Source organism: Zea mays, chromosome 6 (genome assembly GCF_902167145.1).
Source record: "Zea mays cultivar B73 chromosome 6, Zm-B73-REFERENCE-NAM-5.0, whole genome shotgun sequence".
In the NCBI taxonomy this organism is placed as follows: domain Eukaryota; kingdom Viridiplantae; phylum Streptophyta; class Magnoliopsida; order Poales; family Poaceae; genus Zea; species Zea mays.
The window spans coordinates 167,066,067-167,081,654 of record NC_050101.1 but is presented as its reverse complement, the minus strand read 5'-3'; the positions used below and the strand labels follow the sequence as shown (position 1 = coordinate 167,081,654).

Below are 15,588 nucleotides of genomic sequence, written 5' to 3'. Positions count from 1 at the left end.
ATATAGATTACACGAGTATGCCCACTAAGATCAGCTTTAATACCATTTGTAGCATCCTAAAGTCCAAAGGATTCAAACATAGTTTGCACACTAAGTGAACCGCATGCTATCATCAACCTAATTACGCTTTTTTGTTCTCACTCTATTTAAAAGAGTTCACCCAAGGATGATGATCTTAATTCTAAAACCTTATATATTGGTGTAACCCATCTTTAATAATCAAAGTTGAAACTAAACCCCTACAATCTCATATCAATGTACATATGGGCCACCCTAGACTCTGGAAAATCAATCCTCTGCGGTTACTTCCCATCGCTGACATGTGGATCCAAACCAAGATCGGACCCGCATGTCAATGATCCATTTGCAGTTACTTCTTGGGAAGTGTCTGTAGAGGATCCCAGTGCCTGGACTCTGTCCAAAATAGGCAAGATATCATAGGCTTTTGCAAGGTTTGGGTCTATTGTGATGGATGATTGCGAGTTGATGCTCCAACAACGATCTTTGACATTACTCAAGGGCTACTCGGTTCCGCCTTCCGCGTCCCTATTAGCCATATTAAGGGCTTGTTTGGGTGTTAGGAAAATGAAAAGATTAGAGGGACTAAATTTTCCTTCCTATTCAATTTAGCCCTTCCATTCCTTTTGCTTCTATACATACCCTGAAATCAGTGACAACATAAAATGATGCCTCGGAAAAGTTGAGGCAACAAAAAAATAAATTAGATGCTCAATATAGAGTGTGGCGTTGGTTTTTGATGCCACACCACACTCACGGTGTCACCGCGCATGGGCCATGACAAGCTACGGACCTTAATCAAACAGCCTTAGGTTTTATGTATCGGCACTAACTAGTCATGAACAATATAGATTGGATGAAAATAACTTTTTTAGAGTATTTCAGAAATATTTCTAAAGGTCGTCCTATAAGTAATAATGTTCGGGAATTCAAACGCGACTTTTACTTAGAGTGTTATTTGTATAAAAATAGTTTTCTACCTCTTTTCACTCAACATTTTTATTATACCTTATTTATACTCTAAAGACATATCCAACAGACCGTGTAAACGACCGTGCAAAGTACTGTTTTCACTGTAGATTGCACTATTTACAGAGTGGAGTTTGAAATAGTGAATGAGATAGAGAGCCTACCGGAGATAGTTGAAGGCTACCTCCATCAACATTAACTCTTCTATCCCATCTTTTATCCCACCTTCTACTCCATCTGTCTCAATATATAGCGTAATTATTACTGGTTCAAAGACCAAGAAACATTTTTTAATTCTCTCTATACTATTGCATTGATCTACGTATATACTTAGGAAAAACACACTTTATAATATGGAACTAGAATAAAAAGTGATTACACCTTATATACTAGGATAGAGAGAGTGTCTCAAACTTTACTCTACAAGCAATACTATATATAGTGCAAAACAATGTTGCCCTTTTTCAGGTGTTTTAATAATTTTTTGTCCGTGCAACTAAATAAGTTAGACTACAATTTAGTTCCAAAACTAAAGAAACTAAGGCCCTCTTTAGATCAACTAATTGTTTGCTAGCGGAAACAATTAGCTAGGGTATATTTGTAGTCTTGCTTAATTAGCCAGAAGAGATAGTAAAGAAACCGATGAGGATAGAGAGATCGTATTTTTTTTCTCTTTTTATAATCTATTAGTACCTATTAACATGGTCAAATGGCTAATGGACAAATAACTGTCCAATTTATAGCTTGTCTGATTGAAGACTAAGATGCTAAAATTATCCGACAAATGGTTTACCAGATAGATCCAAAACAAGCCCTAAACAGGACCTTATTAGAACAATGAGATTATTGGCATCAAATCTCCTGTAGCCTAGTATAAAGTAGAAGGAGCAGAAGATACGGTGAGACGCTCCTTTGTGCCATACTGCCATCGCACCTCCTCGCGTCTCGTCTCACCGCTGGGCCGGGCGCCGTTAAACATCTTGCATCCACCAGCAGTCCAGCACGTTTCTCTGCGGGCGAGAAGAGCAGGGCTGGGCGCATCCAATACCGCGATGCCGTTCTTGAGCCCCCTGGGTGGCGAAGACGCCGACGACTTCTACTTCGGCTACGACGCCGGGTACCACCGCAGCGGCGGCGCGGGCAAGAGCGCCAAGAAAGAGGAGAAGAAAAAGGAGAAGGGCTTCCTCTCCTGCCTCCCCTGCTTCATCCCCTGCTGTAAGTAATCCTTCTGGCTTCAACCATTGGGTTCTTGGTGTTCTTTCATCGATTCTTGGCCTCAAACCAACCAATCCTCGTGGTCTTGCTGTCTAATTCTCTACCATCTTGTTTTCCCATGGTCGTCAGCCCCCGGCGCCTCCGACCCCACGGCGCACCGCCGCCTCCTGTCTTCGGACTCAAGCGACAGCGACAACGCGGCGGCCGCCATGGATATCACCGCCGACCTCGCCCGCCTCCGCGAGCGCTACTACCGTCTGGCCGCCGGCCCGCCCGTCCGCCCCCGCGACGTCCCCGGCCTGGTGGCGCGCCCCGACGACCCGCCGCTCGCCGTGTCCGCGCTCTCTTGGCTCGGCGGGGACCTCCGCCCGTCCTGCATGCTCGTGGCGCTGTTGCCTGCATTGTTCCCGTCCCTGCCCGTACACGCCCGCCACGCGCTCTCCGCCGCGGCCCGTCGCCTGAGCGCCCGCGAGGCCGCGCTAGACGAAGAGGTGGCCGAGTACAAGGCCACCTACGCCATGAAGCTGGCGTGCGAAAAGACCAAGGACCGCGTCGCCGAGACGGCCGCCGAGGAGATGTGCAAGATGGCGCGCGCCGCGCGCAGGGCCGACAAGCTGCGGTGGCGCGCCGTGGAGGCCGCCGCCAGGGAGGTGCTCGCGCCTGCGCAGGCAAAGGAGTTCCTCAAGGCCGTCGAGGACGTGTCGGGCAAGGTGGCGCGGCACGGCGCCCGGTGGCGCGCGCGCGCCGGGACGCTCACGGTCCCCGTCGAGGCGTTCGAGCGCGTGCGCACCAACGCCAGAGCGGCTGCGGACGATACATGGTGACTGACTGACTGGTGAGGTGAGGTCTCTTTCTGACGATGGCAGATTGAGCCATCTTCTTCTGCAGAATTCACCCTGTTGTGGTCATGGGTTGGTGTGGCTTACTATGACTTGGATTGCGTCAGAAAGGACGATCAAATGAACGTTGGTATGTGGTCACTCCGTAACTGCAAAGGTTAATTGGATGTGAAATATGATACGAAACATGAAATGAAATACTACCGAAATTAACTTTTTGCCAATATGGTTGATATATGCTGTGCGCAAGATGGTTGTGATGTTTTAGTTGCTTCAGATATATATTCAGCCATTTGTTCGTGCGTGCAATAGTGCGTGTGCGTTTGGTTTGAGGATCAGGTGGTATTTTTTTGGGAACTGCAACAAGAACAGGAACAGGACTACCGGAGTATATGAAAAGAACAAGAACAGGAGTACTAAGGCTATCCGTACTCATGGAACCCTAAATTTCTACTCTAAAAAGAATATTTCATCCTGGTCAGCGAGATTCTCTACTCTATCCTATAATACTCCGCGTTCATATTCACCCTAAATATCTACCCTATACCAACTACCACATATTCTATCATTTTTCCCACACTTTTTTATCCCAAAAAAAATCCATCGTCGGCGGGTCGCTGTCGCGCACAGTGGATAGACCATTCACCCAGTGACGCGCGGAGCCGTGCACCCCCGTCTCGTTTTAGCGCATGCGAGCGGGATGCGCTGTATTTAGCGTTTGGACGGGTCTACTCGATGGTAGCGCACGACATCCAGTAAGCGGCTGCAGAAGATTTTTACTCCAAGTGTTACTCTATGTTCATAGCGTAACGTTTACAGCTCTCCTCTGCGCACAGCCTAACTTAAGAAACAAAGAAAGAGACAGACTCATCCTCACTTTCGGATGCTCCTCTCTTAAGAAACAAAGAAAGAGACAGACTCATCCTCACTTTCGGATGCTCCTCTCGTATCGTAGGCCAGTTTACCAGATCTTGTGGGTCAATGATGAAGCTAGAGCGAATTCAACAGAGTGCATTTGGCTAAAATTTGTCCTAATCATAATCTATATCTATATTATACTTAAAGCACACGTCGTGCGTTATTTTTTTACAAATAACCTCTCACAGTTATTTCAAATTAATCCGCTGCACGTCTATAGATGCCAAACGATGCCCGACACGGGCTAGATGCACGCGGACATTTTTTTTTACAAATAACCCCTCACAGATATTTCAAATTAATCCGCTGCACGTCTATAGATGCCAAACGATGCCCGACACGGGCTAGATGCACGCGGACCACAACTATGGCACAGGCACGTCATGTCGGCCTGCTAACTGTGTCGGGCCAGCCCGTTAGCCCGTCGATCCATTTAATTAAATCAGCGTAACGACGTCCGACATGGGCTAGATGCACGTGGACGACAACTATGACACAGGCACGTCATGACGGCATGCTAATTGTGTCGGGCCAGCCCATTAGCCCGTCCCTGATGGAAGAAGGGCGGGAGACACTGGGTGAAACTGTCTAACCAGTAGAACATCACGCTAAGATGTTTTTAATATTGAATATAAACTGTATATAGGTATATACGTTTTTTTGTAAAATAAAAAAATAATCGTGTCGGGCCGGGCCAGCACTAAGGGCCGAGGCTACAGCCCAAACACTGCACGACGTTCTTTGCTCTGCAAGCATTAGGTCGTTTCTGAGACCACATTGGCGCAATAGACTACATGGTGTTTGAGGTTGTTGAATTGGATGGAGCAGCAATGATTTGTCACACTAACAACAAAATGAAAGGTTATTTATTGGTTCTAAACGTTAGTAATTGCTACGAAGTAGCGTAATTTATATGGAGTGCATCCAATTTTTATTGATGCCTGATTTTAGCAATCACTCCATATTTTGATCTATTTTTTTATAAGTTTGACTTCATGGGACTTATTTTATAAACTTGATCTCACAAACTTTCTCTTAATTGGTCTTTGTATGATGGAATTATGTCATTTTATAATCTTTGTTCATTCAGTCAATCGTTGTGAACTATCTTCTAACCGCTCACTTCATTGGCCGTGTTGTATCAAGACATATTTGTATGGAGTAAACAATAACATCAGTTAGCCAAATCAAAAAATATTTTATACAGAGCGGAGACAATCAATAAAAAATCTTGAATTTTTTTTATGGATAGTTTACGTGGGTATTGTTGTAAGCCGTCGCTACGCACGGGCAACCGACTAGTTTTTTATTTAAGGGCTAGTTTCGAAACACAATTTTTCAGAGGGATTCCTATTTTCCTACTGTTCATGGACTCGGGCCATGATTTTTATCGCGCAAAGGCCATATTTTCGGCGAAAACCTAAGGCCTTCGGCCATATGGATTAAACGGGTAGAAATTTTTTAAAAGATTTTAATTTACTATGGATTTAAACCTATCTAATTCTCTTAAATTTATATAGATTAAGATAAAAACGAACTGCATCTAACGTGGTGTAGAAAAACCAAACCAAACGTAGCGGGGAAAAGTAAAAAATAACATGGGGCACAAAATTGGAATTAATGTGGGTCAAAGTTAAAGTACGGGCCAACAAAAAAAATGTCAGTATTTTTTGTGTCTCCACCTGGTCTAGAGCATTGAAGAAGCTCTTCCAAAAAGGAGCCGTAATATCACGGTGTGGGTGCTGCACCTAAAGAGAAGCTCTCCTAAACAGGAGTACATGCATGATCGTATCATTTCTACGACTGTATGATAACAGTGGTGAAGCTAGAGCAAAATTGAGGAGGGTGCAATTGGTCTAGTGGATGCATACTAATTTTTTCTAGGGATGCATATATGATGAAATTTTAACTGCATCTATAGAATTTACATTTTTAGGAGGTGCATTTGCATCCGCTAGATACAACCTAGCTTCGCCCCTGTATGATAATATCTTAGCCACACCACGAACAGAACACACACAACTCTCTTTGTCAAGCTCGACATCCCTAAAGCTTTTGACACCCTGAATTGGGCATATCTCCTGGATGTGCTAAGAGCCGGCGGGTTCTCCCAGAAATGGCGCAATTGGGTAGCTGACATCCTGGGATCCTCCTCCTCAAGAATAATTATAAATGGGCAACATTCAAATGCAATCAAACACAGGCGTGGGGTGCGACAAGGAGACCCTCTATCCCCCTTCCTTTTCATTTTAGCGATGGATCCGCTGCATCGGATGATTGTGAAGGCCACTGACGATGGACTGCTTGGACAGGTGCTGCCTAGAGGGGCTAAGCTTCGGTGCTCTCTCTACGCAGATGATGCAGGCGTATTTGTTAGAGCTGACAAATCAGACTTGGAGGTGCTGAAAGGGATCCTCAACGCGTTCGAGGGGTGTTCAGGGCTAAAGATCAACTATGACAAAACATAATTTTTCCCAATTCGATATCCAGCATCATTATGGCCAACGCTAATGGATGTGTTTCCTGACAATTACACTAGCCTACCCGGGAAGTACCTTGGGTTACCCCTTCATTACAGGAAGGTAAAAAGGATTGATCTCCAACCTCTAATCGAAAAAATCAACAACAGGTTGGCAGGCTGGAAAGGCAAACTGCTGTCCAAGGCTGGTAGAGAAACTCTAGTAAAATCAGTGCTATCCGCACAACCAATCTACCACCTAACGGTTTTTTCACCTCAAAAATGGCTGATGCAAACAATTGACAAAATAAGAAGAAACTTCCTTTGGAAAGGGAGCAATCCAGAAGCTTGCAACGGGGTCACTGTCTTATCAACTGGCCCATAACTTGCCTCCCAAAGAACAAGGGGGTCTTGGAATTCTGGATCTTGATCGTTTTGCGAGGGGGTTAAGACTAAGATGGCTATGGCTGCGATGGAAGAGTAGAGACAGGGCGTGGACTGCCATGAAGCTTCCTTGTGACAAAACTGATGAAGATCTCTTCAACGCTTCCACAACTGTGACGGTTGGCAATGGAAAGATAGCTGAATTCTGGAAATCTAGTTGGATCCAAGGCCAAGCCCCTAAGAACATTGCACCATCACTATTCAAGAAGGCAAAGAGGAAGAACATCACGGTTGACAAAGCGCTCACTAACAACAATTGAATATGATTATGCTCCCCATACACGGGTGAGGGGGAGCTAAGAGAGTTCGTCTCTCTTTGGCAGGCCATAGGTAACATGCAGGAGCTTAACGGTTTGGAGGACACCATTTCTTGGAGATGGACGACAGATGGGCAGTACAGTGCAAACAGTGCATACAAAATCCAATTCTCAGCCAATTATAGTAAAATGAATCTCTGTCCTATTTGGAAGGCTAAAGTGGAACCGAAGTGCCGTTTTTTTGCTTGGACACTACTACATAAGAGAATCCTAACTGCCGATAACCTTCATAAAAGGGGTTGGCCTTGCAACCCAATATGTTGTCTCTGCAACTCGGCCCCAGAAACAATTCTCCACTTATGCAAGGATTGCCACTTTAGTAGAGAGGTGTGGAACAAAGTGTTGTCTTGGGCCAACCTTCCTTTCCTGACTGGGATTCCCAGTACCACATCTTTGTACGATTGGTGGACGGGTCTGCGTAGCCTTTGCAACAGACAGTCAAGAAGATGTTTCGACGGTCTGCTAATTCATTTTTGGTGGAATTTATGGTTGGAAAAAAATAACAGAATTTTTCAAAGTCAGCATAGAAGTGTAGATCAAGTTGCTCTTGCAGTCAAGGATATTGCTAGTAGCTGAGGTCTTGTTGGACTTGACTAGTGGTTCTTTGTTTTCTTTTTAATTCTTTTTATTTTTTCTTTCTTTTCTTCTTGCCTCCAGTTGCTCAGGTTTTGTATTCTCCCTTTCTTTCTTCCCTAATCTAATATATATCGTTGCGTCAAGTCTTTTGCCCCTTCCTTTCAAAAAAAAGTACCTACTTGAACTATGTGTTTTTGCGTTCTTCTAAATGTTTGCCTTCATAATGTTACTTAAAAAATATACTTATATATTTTCCAGTGTGGCCCAAAACATTACAATATTGCTAAGATCATGCTATTTCATTCCATCGATTTCCCCCCGTTACCGTGGCAACACAACGATACAAACCTACTTTAAACAACTCCAGTAATTCAAAAATCGTACTTACAAAATTGAACCTAATAAAACATCACGATTGACGTCCATGTTGCAGTGCAGCAGATTCATTAGCGCGGCTCCATGTCAGAAAAGGAGGCGCCGTTAACGGACTGCTCCCTAGATGCCGCGGCATCCACCAGGCCCTGGCGAGCCGCGCTCCTGACCGTGGTTCCACGGCGGGGCACCGCGTACGCTGGCGCGCCGGGCGCCGGCAGCGTGATGGAGCGGCTGTTGAGCATGACGACGACCGATGCCATGCTGGGGCGGTCGAGCGGATCCTCCTGGACGCAGAGCAGAGCGACGTGGATGCACCTCAGCATCTCCTGCGCACGGAGCCCCTCGTCGGGGCACCCCTCCAGCAGAGGCTGCACGCTCCCACGGCTCCAGTGCGTCCAAACCTGCCCACCATGGCATCATGCATAACGTTTAAGGATACCGAAAAAGGTTAGTTCTAGTTGATGCGTTAAGATGGTTCCAGTATAGTACAAATGTAAGCAGATCTTCAGACGGTCCTGAAGCATGCGTGTACGAGTTGCGGCGGCCGGTGACGATCTCGAGGACAAGGACGCCGTAGCTGAAGACGTCCGACTTGGCCGAGAAGAGGCCGTGCATGGCGTACTCCGGCGCCATGTATCCGCTGCAATCCAAGATGGAAGACGCGGGCGGTGAATGTCACAGGAGTCTTGAGGCGTTCAGCATGCATTTCGGGAACTGGAGATCGCTGTGGACTTACTATGTTCCGGCAATGTGGCTGGTGTTTCCCACGCTGGAGTCGAGGCTGAACAGCTTGGCCAAGCCGAAGTCGGAGATCTTGGGGTTCATGTCCGCGTCCAGCAGGATGTTGCTGGCCTTGAGGTCCCGGTGGATGATGGTCAGCCTCGATTCCTCGTGGAGGTAGAGGAGCCCGCGGCCGATGCCCTCGATGATCCTCTGCCTCAGTCCCCAGCCCAGCTCCTGCCGCCGTGCTGGATCTGCCAGCTCAGTTTTATCAGTGTATGTGATCTGACTCTCAAGTGTACTGCTAGTCTCAATGAAACAATGAATCACCGAAGAGGATTTTGTCGAGGCTGTTGTTGGTGAGGAACTCGTAGACGAGGAGCCTCTCGTGTTCCTCGGTGCAGCAGCCGAGCAGGCGTACCAAGTTCCTGTGCTGGAGCTTCGCCAACAGGACCACCTCGTTCTTCATCTCCACCTGCCCTTGCTGCGAAGTTGCTGACAGCCTCTTCACTGCAATCTCCTGCCCGTCTTGCAGCGTGCCCTGGAAGTCGCATCGCAATCAGGTCAAAACCAGGCGCTTTAGAGCCGGTTAGTCAGATTAATCTTCATGTCCCGGCAGGTTCAGAGTTACTTTGTACACTGGCCCAAACCCTCCCTCGCCGAGCTTATTTTCTTCCGAAAAGTTGTCCGTGGCAGCTCGTAGGGTGCTCAGATCATAGAGGAGATACTCTGAGCTTGTCATGTCTTCTTCATCTTCGTGTACTGTTCACGAAAAGGGAATTCGAAAAACTCAAGCCTGAATGCTTTACCGCGCTGTTCTTTCTTCAACCGCAATAAGGACATGGTTTCAGCACACTTACCGTTGCTTGCAACCTGCACATGCTTGTGCGGTTGTCTGTTCCTCTTGCGGAGGAAGAGGAAGACAGCAACTTGCAGCAGCGCAACAGCGACAGGAATTGCCACAAGAAGAGCTGCCCGGACCTTGTGACTGCCGCTCCCTGAACAAACGGTGGACACAATTGAAGAAGAGCCAATCCCTTACAAGCCATTAAAAACTGCACTCATCCGTTGTTCACCACCCAAAAATTAGTCATTCCATCATTGCCACTAGTATAGAATTTCCACTCCCTTTGTGCCATCACATTTAGGACCCGTTTGGTTTAAGGGACTAAATTGCTTTAGTCTCTGGTCTCTTAAGATGTGGCTAAAAGAGACTACATCATATTAATTTCACATTTGCTCCTCATTTAGTTTAATTGTGCTAATATCATGATAATGTTAAAGGTCATTTCAGTCTTCTTATGAGTCATTTAATATATTCTTACCAATTGTAGTCCTGAGAACCAAACATGTTAGGGACTAAACTTTAGTCCCCTAACTAAACTTTAGTTCCTAAACTAAAGAAACCAAACATGGCCTTAGGTTTAACCCATGGCTGTTAGTAGGGACGAAAAAAATCTCATTTTGTACCGTATTGTATTCCGTTTTTATCCGGTCAAAAACGGGAACGGGAATGGTACAAAAACGAGATAGTATATATGCGAGAACGAAAATGGTTCAGTGTTTTCTGCCGTTTTTCCAAAATCCCGTTTTTATCCGGATTTTATCATTTTCCCGTTTATATAATCTCGTTTATAGATAACATATAAAACAATATACAAAAAGTACCATTTTAGCCCTACCTTCTATGTCATGTTTGCATAATCTTTGATGTTACTATGTTAGCATGTTACAACGGTATAAGGTACTTAGTCTTGTTCTATGTATCTACAAGTTTGGAGTTCATGATTGAAGAATGTTGACGAAAAAAGTATTACCTTTGTGTAAGATATTGATCTTTAAAAAACATATGTTTTTTTTGTCAATTTTTAAACCTATGAGGTCATAATTTATTGTGTCCTAAACTTATAATATTGTAGTTTGGTGAGTGATGGTACAATATTGCACATTTCGGATAAAGTTTTCGTTTAATGTCCGTTTTCGTTACATATCCGTTCATTTTAATTTGTTTTCATATAACCACATATCTCGTAACCGTTCCCGTTTTCGGCTATACCGTTTCTGCGCTCCTTTTTAGTAAAAAAATAACGAAAACGGGAGAAGGTTTTCACTACCGTTTCCGTTCGTGGGTGCTAGAACTGAAGAATCGACTCTTTAGCAGTTTAACCTAGTCAAAGACGCGAGCAAGTCCAAAAGAACAACAGCAGAGTTCAGAGCCACAACGTTTTTGTCGCCGTGGAAATCTAATGGGGTGTTTGGTTTGAAGAACCACTCCATTCAAAATGAAGTGGTGCATCATGGGTCCATTCCTCAAATTTGGTAGGATAACTTCATTCCACATATTAGTACTAATTAACTAACTATGAGGAATGGGGTGGTGATGTATCAACTCATTCCATTCCACAAACCAAACAAAAAAGTTAGGAGTGAGAAGATGATGGACTAGCTCATTACTCAAACCAAACACCCCATTAGTGTTCCACAGAAAAATTACCTTTTTCTGTAGCGTAATAATAGAGAAACAGATCTCATGTTCTCAAAAAAGAAGTCGCTGGTGGAATCAACTTTCAAATTAGGTTGCCATTTTTGTTCAGTTTTAAGAAAATGTATGTGTGGTTACTTCTAACCGTGTATTAGAAACTGAGCATCCAGATCTAGGATCCGGACCTATCTAACGGGGTCATTGACCTCGAGACCCACTCCCTACTCGAGGATGGGTTCGGTGCCGTCACGCGCTCCAAGGCTAAAAAATGACCATAGACTACTACCATGAGTACAAACCCCGTAGGGTCCTGAACCTCCACGTGTGCCATCCGGACCCCCGTAAGAGGGTCCGAACCTCCCATACGTCATCTGGCCACAGCCCACAACCAAGGGGGCCAGGGCTTCAAGGCAGTCTACAATCTTGGTCCCCACTCTCCGCTCAGGTAGAGGTCTGAAGACGCCACGTGGCTCGTGGGCGTGTGACACAAACCTTCAGTTGGAAGCAAGCTCGGGCCTCGGCGCTCACATTCAATGCGAGCGACTAAGGCATGCCCTACTATGCACAGGGCTAGGCAGGCTTTGGACAGACCGTGCAGGCTCGAATGACTGTTCCGCGGGTTATCGAGGCGGGCAGTTGTCTATCAGCGCCGCCCGCATGGCTCGCACATTAAGCCACGTGTTACCGAGGCGAGCGGATGTGTCTCAGCGCCGCGTGCGTGGGCAACACTATCATGAACTGTCGCTGCCTCGGGTAAAGCGGCCACTGCAGCACCGGCTAGTGGCGACAAATCAGGTCCATCACCATAAGACCGCCTGCAGCAGTCTATTCATAGTTTATCTAAAGGCAATGTGTTTGCACTGTTATGCACTATAGATTGCACTGTTCGCAGAGTGGAGTTTGAATATGAGTATGGAGACAAGTAAGCTGTTGGAGATAGTCTAACTCCCCCGCATGTCAGCGTGCTCGGCCCCTACAAATGTCAGCGTACAAGGTACACTCCGCGACAGGCGCATGCCGACAAACGGAGCGGAGAACACGTCTAGTCAGAAGATCCGCATAGCGTCCGTGGAGAAGACCTCTGTCTACAGTTGCACTTACTGCTCTATATAGTATATATTTAATACTAGTTCGCTGGACCCTGTCAGGGCTAATGAACATCCTTCTATGTGCCACCCTTGACTATAAAAGGGAGGACAAATGCGAAACAAAGGAACATGTTTATTTAGACTCAAGCACACACAAGTTCTCTCGAGTTCACTCAGTCTCAACTTCACCACACTCAAGCTCTCGACAATACGTCTTATAGTGGACGTAGCGTATTACACTTTAACGACCTAAACCATTGTAAATTCTCGTGTTCTTGCATCTTTGACAGACTAACCTTATATGGCTTCTTTGTTTTTAAAATTAGACGGGTGCATTCTGCTACCTGGTTGGAATTTACCTCTGACAATCACATTTTTGTTTTTTCTGTAGCGTAATACTACCCCGTTCACAAATATATGACACCGTTGAATTTTTCGAAAACTTTGATCATTTATCTTATTAAAAAATATAAAAATTTTAAGTTAAGCACAAACTCTTTAAGTGATAAAACAAATAAAAAACATGAATGATAACTCGTTATTTTTTTAATATGATGAGTGATTAAAGTTTTTTTAAAAAATAAATGGTGTCATACATTTATGAACGGATGGAACGGATGGAGTAATATAGATCTAGTCGACTAGTCTTTTGGAAACGAAGTCGCCGGTCGAGTCAACTTCCAAATTTAGGTAGCCATTTTTGTCCATTTTTGAAACGAAAAGAACACCAGCACCGTGTCTTCTTGTGCCCGCGGCAGCAGCAGTAAGGAAAGTGACAGGAGTGGACACCATGGACTCACCGCTTTCTCCTAGGCCCGACTGGTCGCTGCCGTTGACGGATCCGGCTCCCGGTGCCGGTGCCGGCGACATCGCCGCGTCGGCAGCCTGGGCGTCGTAGAACGGATACACCTCGAACCGGATGGAGCAGCTCGGGTACACGATGCGGGCGCCTTGCCTGCCGTCGCAGCACGTCGGGATGAACGAGACGGCGCCGACGAGGCAGCGGTTGCAGTCGTCGCCGGCGAGGTCCCGCGTGCACTGCGCCATGCCGTAGACGTTCACGAAGGGCGTCACGGCGGCCGAGCCGACCGCGAACCTCCGCGGGGACGCGTACGCCGCCCTCTCCGTGACGCTGCCCATGAGCGCGCCGAGCCGCGTCGTGAACTGCTCCTGCTGCGTCGCGTTCTGCGCGTTAGGCTGCCAGACCACGACCGACGCGTCGACGGCGCCGAAGAAGCTCGCGTTGGAGTGCCGCAGCTGGCACGCGTCGTAGATGAGCATGGCGCTCTTCTGGCCTGGGCACACCCTGGCCATGTCCCGCGTCGAGCCGTCGAGGCACGCGCGGCAGTCCGACGCGTTCACGTCGGCGCGGCACTGCGCGAGGCCATACGCCTGGTCGGGCGCGGTGCCGGTGGTGTTCGTGGCAAAACCCGCTGACGCGGCGGCCGCGGAGGGGAGGGATGCGAGGAGGGCGTTGAGGTTGGCCTGGAACGCGCTGCCGCGCGTGTAGTTCGTGTTGTTCGGACAGCCTGTGTAGAACGGGTTGTCGGCGTTGGCTGCCGTTGCGAGGAGAAACGAGCAGAGGAGGATGGGCAGAAGGCTGTGCATGGCTGATGGCTGCCGGCGAAACCGGTCGCTATGCTTTTGGAGTGGATGCTGTTTCTGAGTTCTGACTGAGCCTACGGTCTGTCTATTTCTATGAGGAGGCCAATGGCGTATCAGCCGAAACAACGTTCAAAACGGACGATTTGGCTCATAAAAAAGACAACTACATAACTCGTTTAATGAACTAGTGATAGTAAGCATATGAGTCATCGAACAAGTATTAGAGCAGTCTCAAACCAAAATATACTTATAGTTTTTATGACCTCTACGTCATTTAAAAACTACTACTAGACACTATCTCTCCAATACAAATATTAATATTACTTAACTGAATTTAATACTTCTTTTCTTTTATGTTGTCTTGGATATTGTATTGAAATCAAGTCTTATACAAGATCTAGTTTTTACTCTTTCTTCATTTAATTGTTTGCCACACATTTTTTAGTTTATGTGGAAGTTAAATTAATGCTATAGAAACTGGATGACGTGGATAGTTGGGACTGCTCTTAGGGTCTGTACAATTCTATTTAATATAGAGTGTCTTGTGGGGTCTCTAAGAGATCAAACTGAAAAAATACCACCGTCTTTTCAAGACTGTTTATATATATTGTCTTTTAGCTACATTTATAATCAAATGTCTTAGGATTGTGTCATACAATCTTGTAGCCGTTTCTAATATTTGGAAAATCGAACTGCACATGTCCTTATACCACACCGAAAGTCTTTCTAAAAATTTACTGCTTCACGAACTTTACCAAATTATGTTTTTAAAGCTGAAGCACTTTCTGACCAGCCCGTTCTGTATGTCCTGATAGGCAATACTCCCTCCGTTTCTTTTTATTTGTCGCTGGATAGTGCAATTTTACACTATCCAGCGACTAAAATGAAACGGAGGGAGTACGTATATTGGGCAGACGGAGATCAAGGGGACCCAATCAAATGGAATTCAGCCCTTTACTAAAATCTGAAGATCAAGCTCCGCGTAACTGTCATCCCGAGGCTCACAGGCGGGCGGCGGTGACGGCGGCGCTGCGCACCAGCCACAAAACCAACTTCTTCGCCAGGGAAGATGAACCACAACACCCCGGTGCGGTGGTGCCCAACCATCACCTCGCGCAACTACACCATCCCATAGCCGCCAGCGCCATAAAGTGGAGCCAGGGAGGAGGAGAGAGGACGAATTGCAGGGGAGTCTGCATGTCATGAATCTTGCTACTGCTGGAACTTCTTTGTTAGCGTTTAGTAGTTTTAGTTCTTTGCTTTAGAAGCAAAATAAAGAACTAAAACTACTAAACCCTAATCGAAAAGTGCAAGCAGTACCAGGAGTCATGATACTGCAATGCTCCCTTCGCTTTGGAGGCGGTGAGCTCATTGTTGCTTTTTTCGCTTATCGCGGATTCTCCGCCATCCGCATGCTCATTCAGTCAATCTTATGGAGACCCGCGCAATCTCCGTGGGCCATGGCTCTCCTCCACCCGTATGATGAATTACCTTTTGGCGCTATTGAGTGCTCTATGCCGTTCTCGTAGGCTGCTCTGCTTGTTTACTAGCATTTATTGCGCCG

The 15,588-nt window shown here is 46.2% G+C and overlaps 2 protein-coding genes across 2 annotated transcripts; one reads left to right on the top strand and one right to left on the bottom strand.

Annotated features, from left to right (window-relative positions):
• Positions 1-1,911: 1,911 nt before the first annotated feature.
• On the top strand, positions 1,912-3,282 carry LOC103630534 (uncharacterized). The gene is made up of 2 exons (XM_008651587.4): positions 1,912-2,202; positions 2,332-3,282. The coding sequence occupies exons 1-2, from the start codon at positions 2,040-2,042 to the stop codon at positions 3,024-3,026; spliced, it is 858 nt and encodes a 285-aa protein (XP_008649809.1). The 5' UTR covers positions 1,912-2,039; the 3' UTR covers positions 3,027-3,282.
• Positions 3,283-8,109: 4,827 nt separating this feature from the next.
• On the bottom strand, positions 8,110-14,072 carry LOC100280312 (uncharacterized). Its single transcript, NM_001153238.1, is given in 7 exon segments — positions 8,110-8,530; positions 8,619-8,769; positions 8,866-9,103; positions 9,180-9,390; positions 9,481-9,611; positions 9,710-9,847; positions 13,220-14,072. Coding segments are annotated over 7 exon segments (2,007 nt in total). The 5' UTR covers positions 14,028-14,072; the 3' UTR covers positions 8,110-8,200.
• Between the last annotated feature and the right edge of the window lie 1,516 nt (positions 14,073-15,588).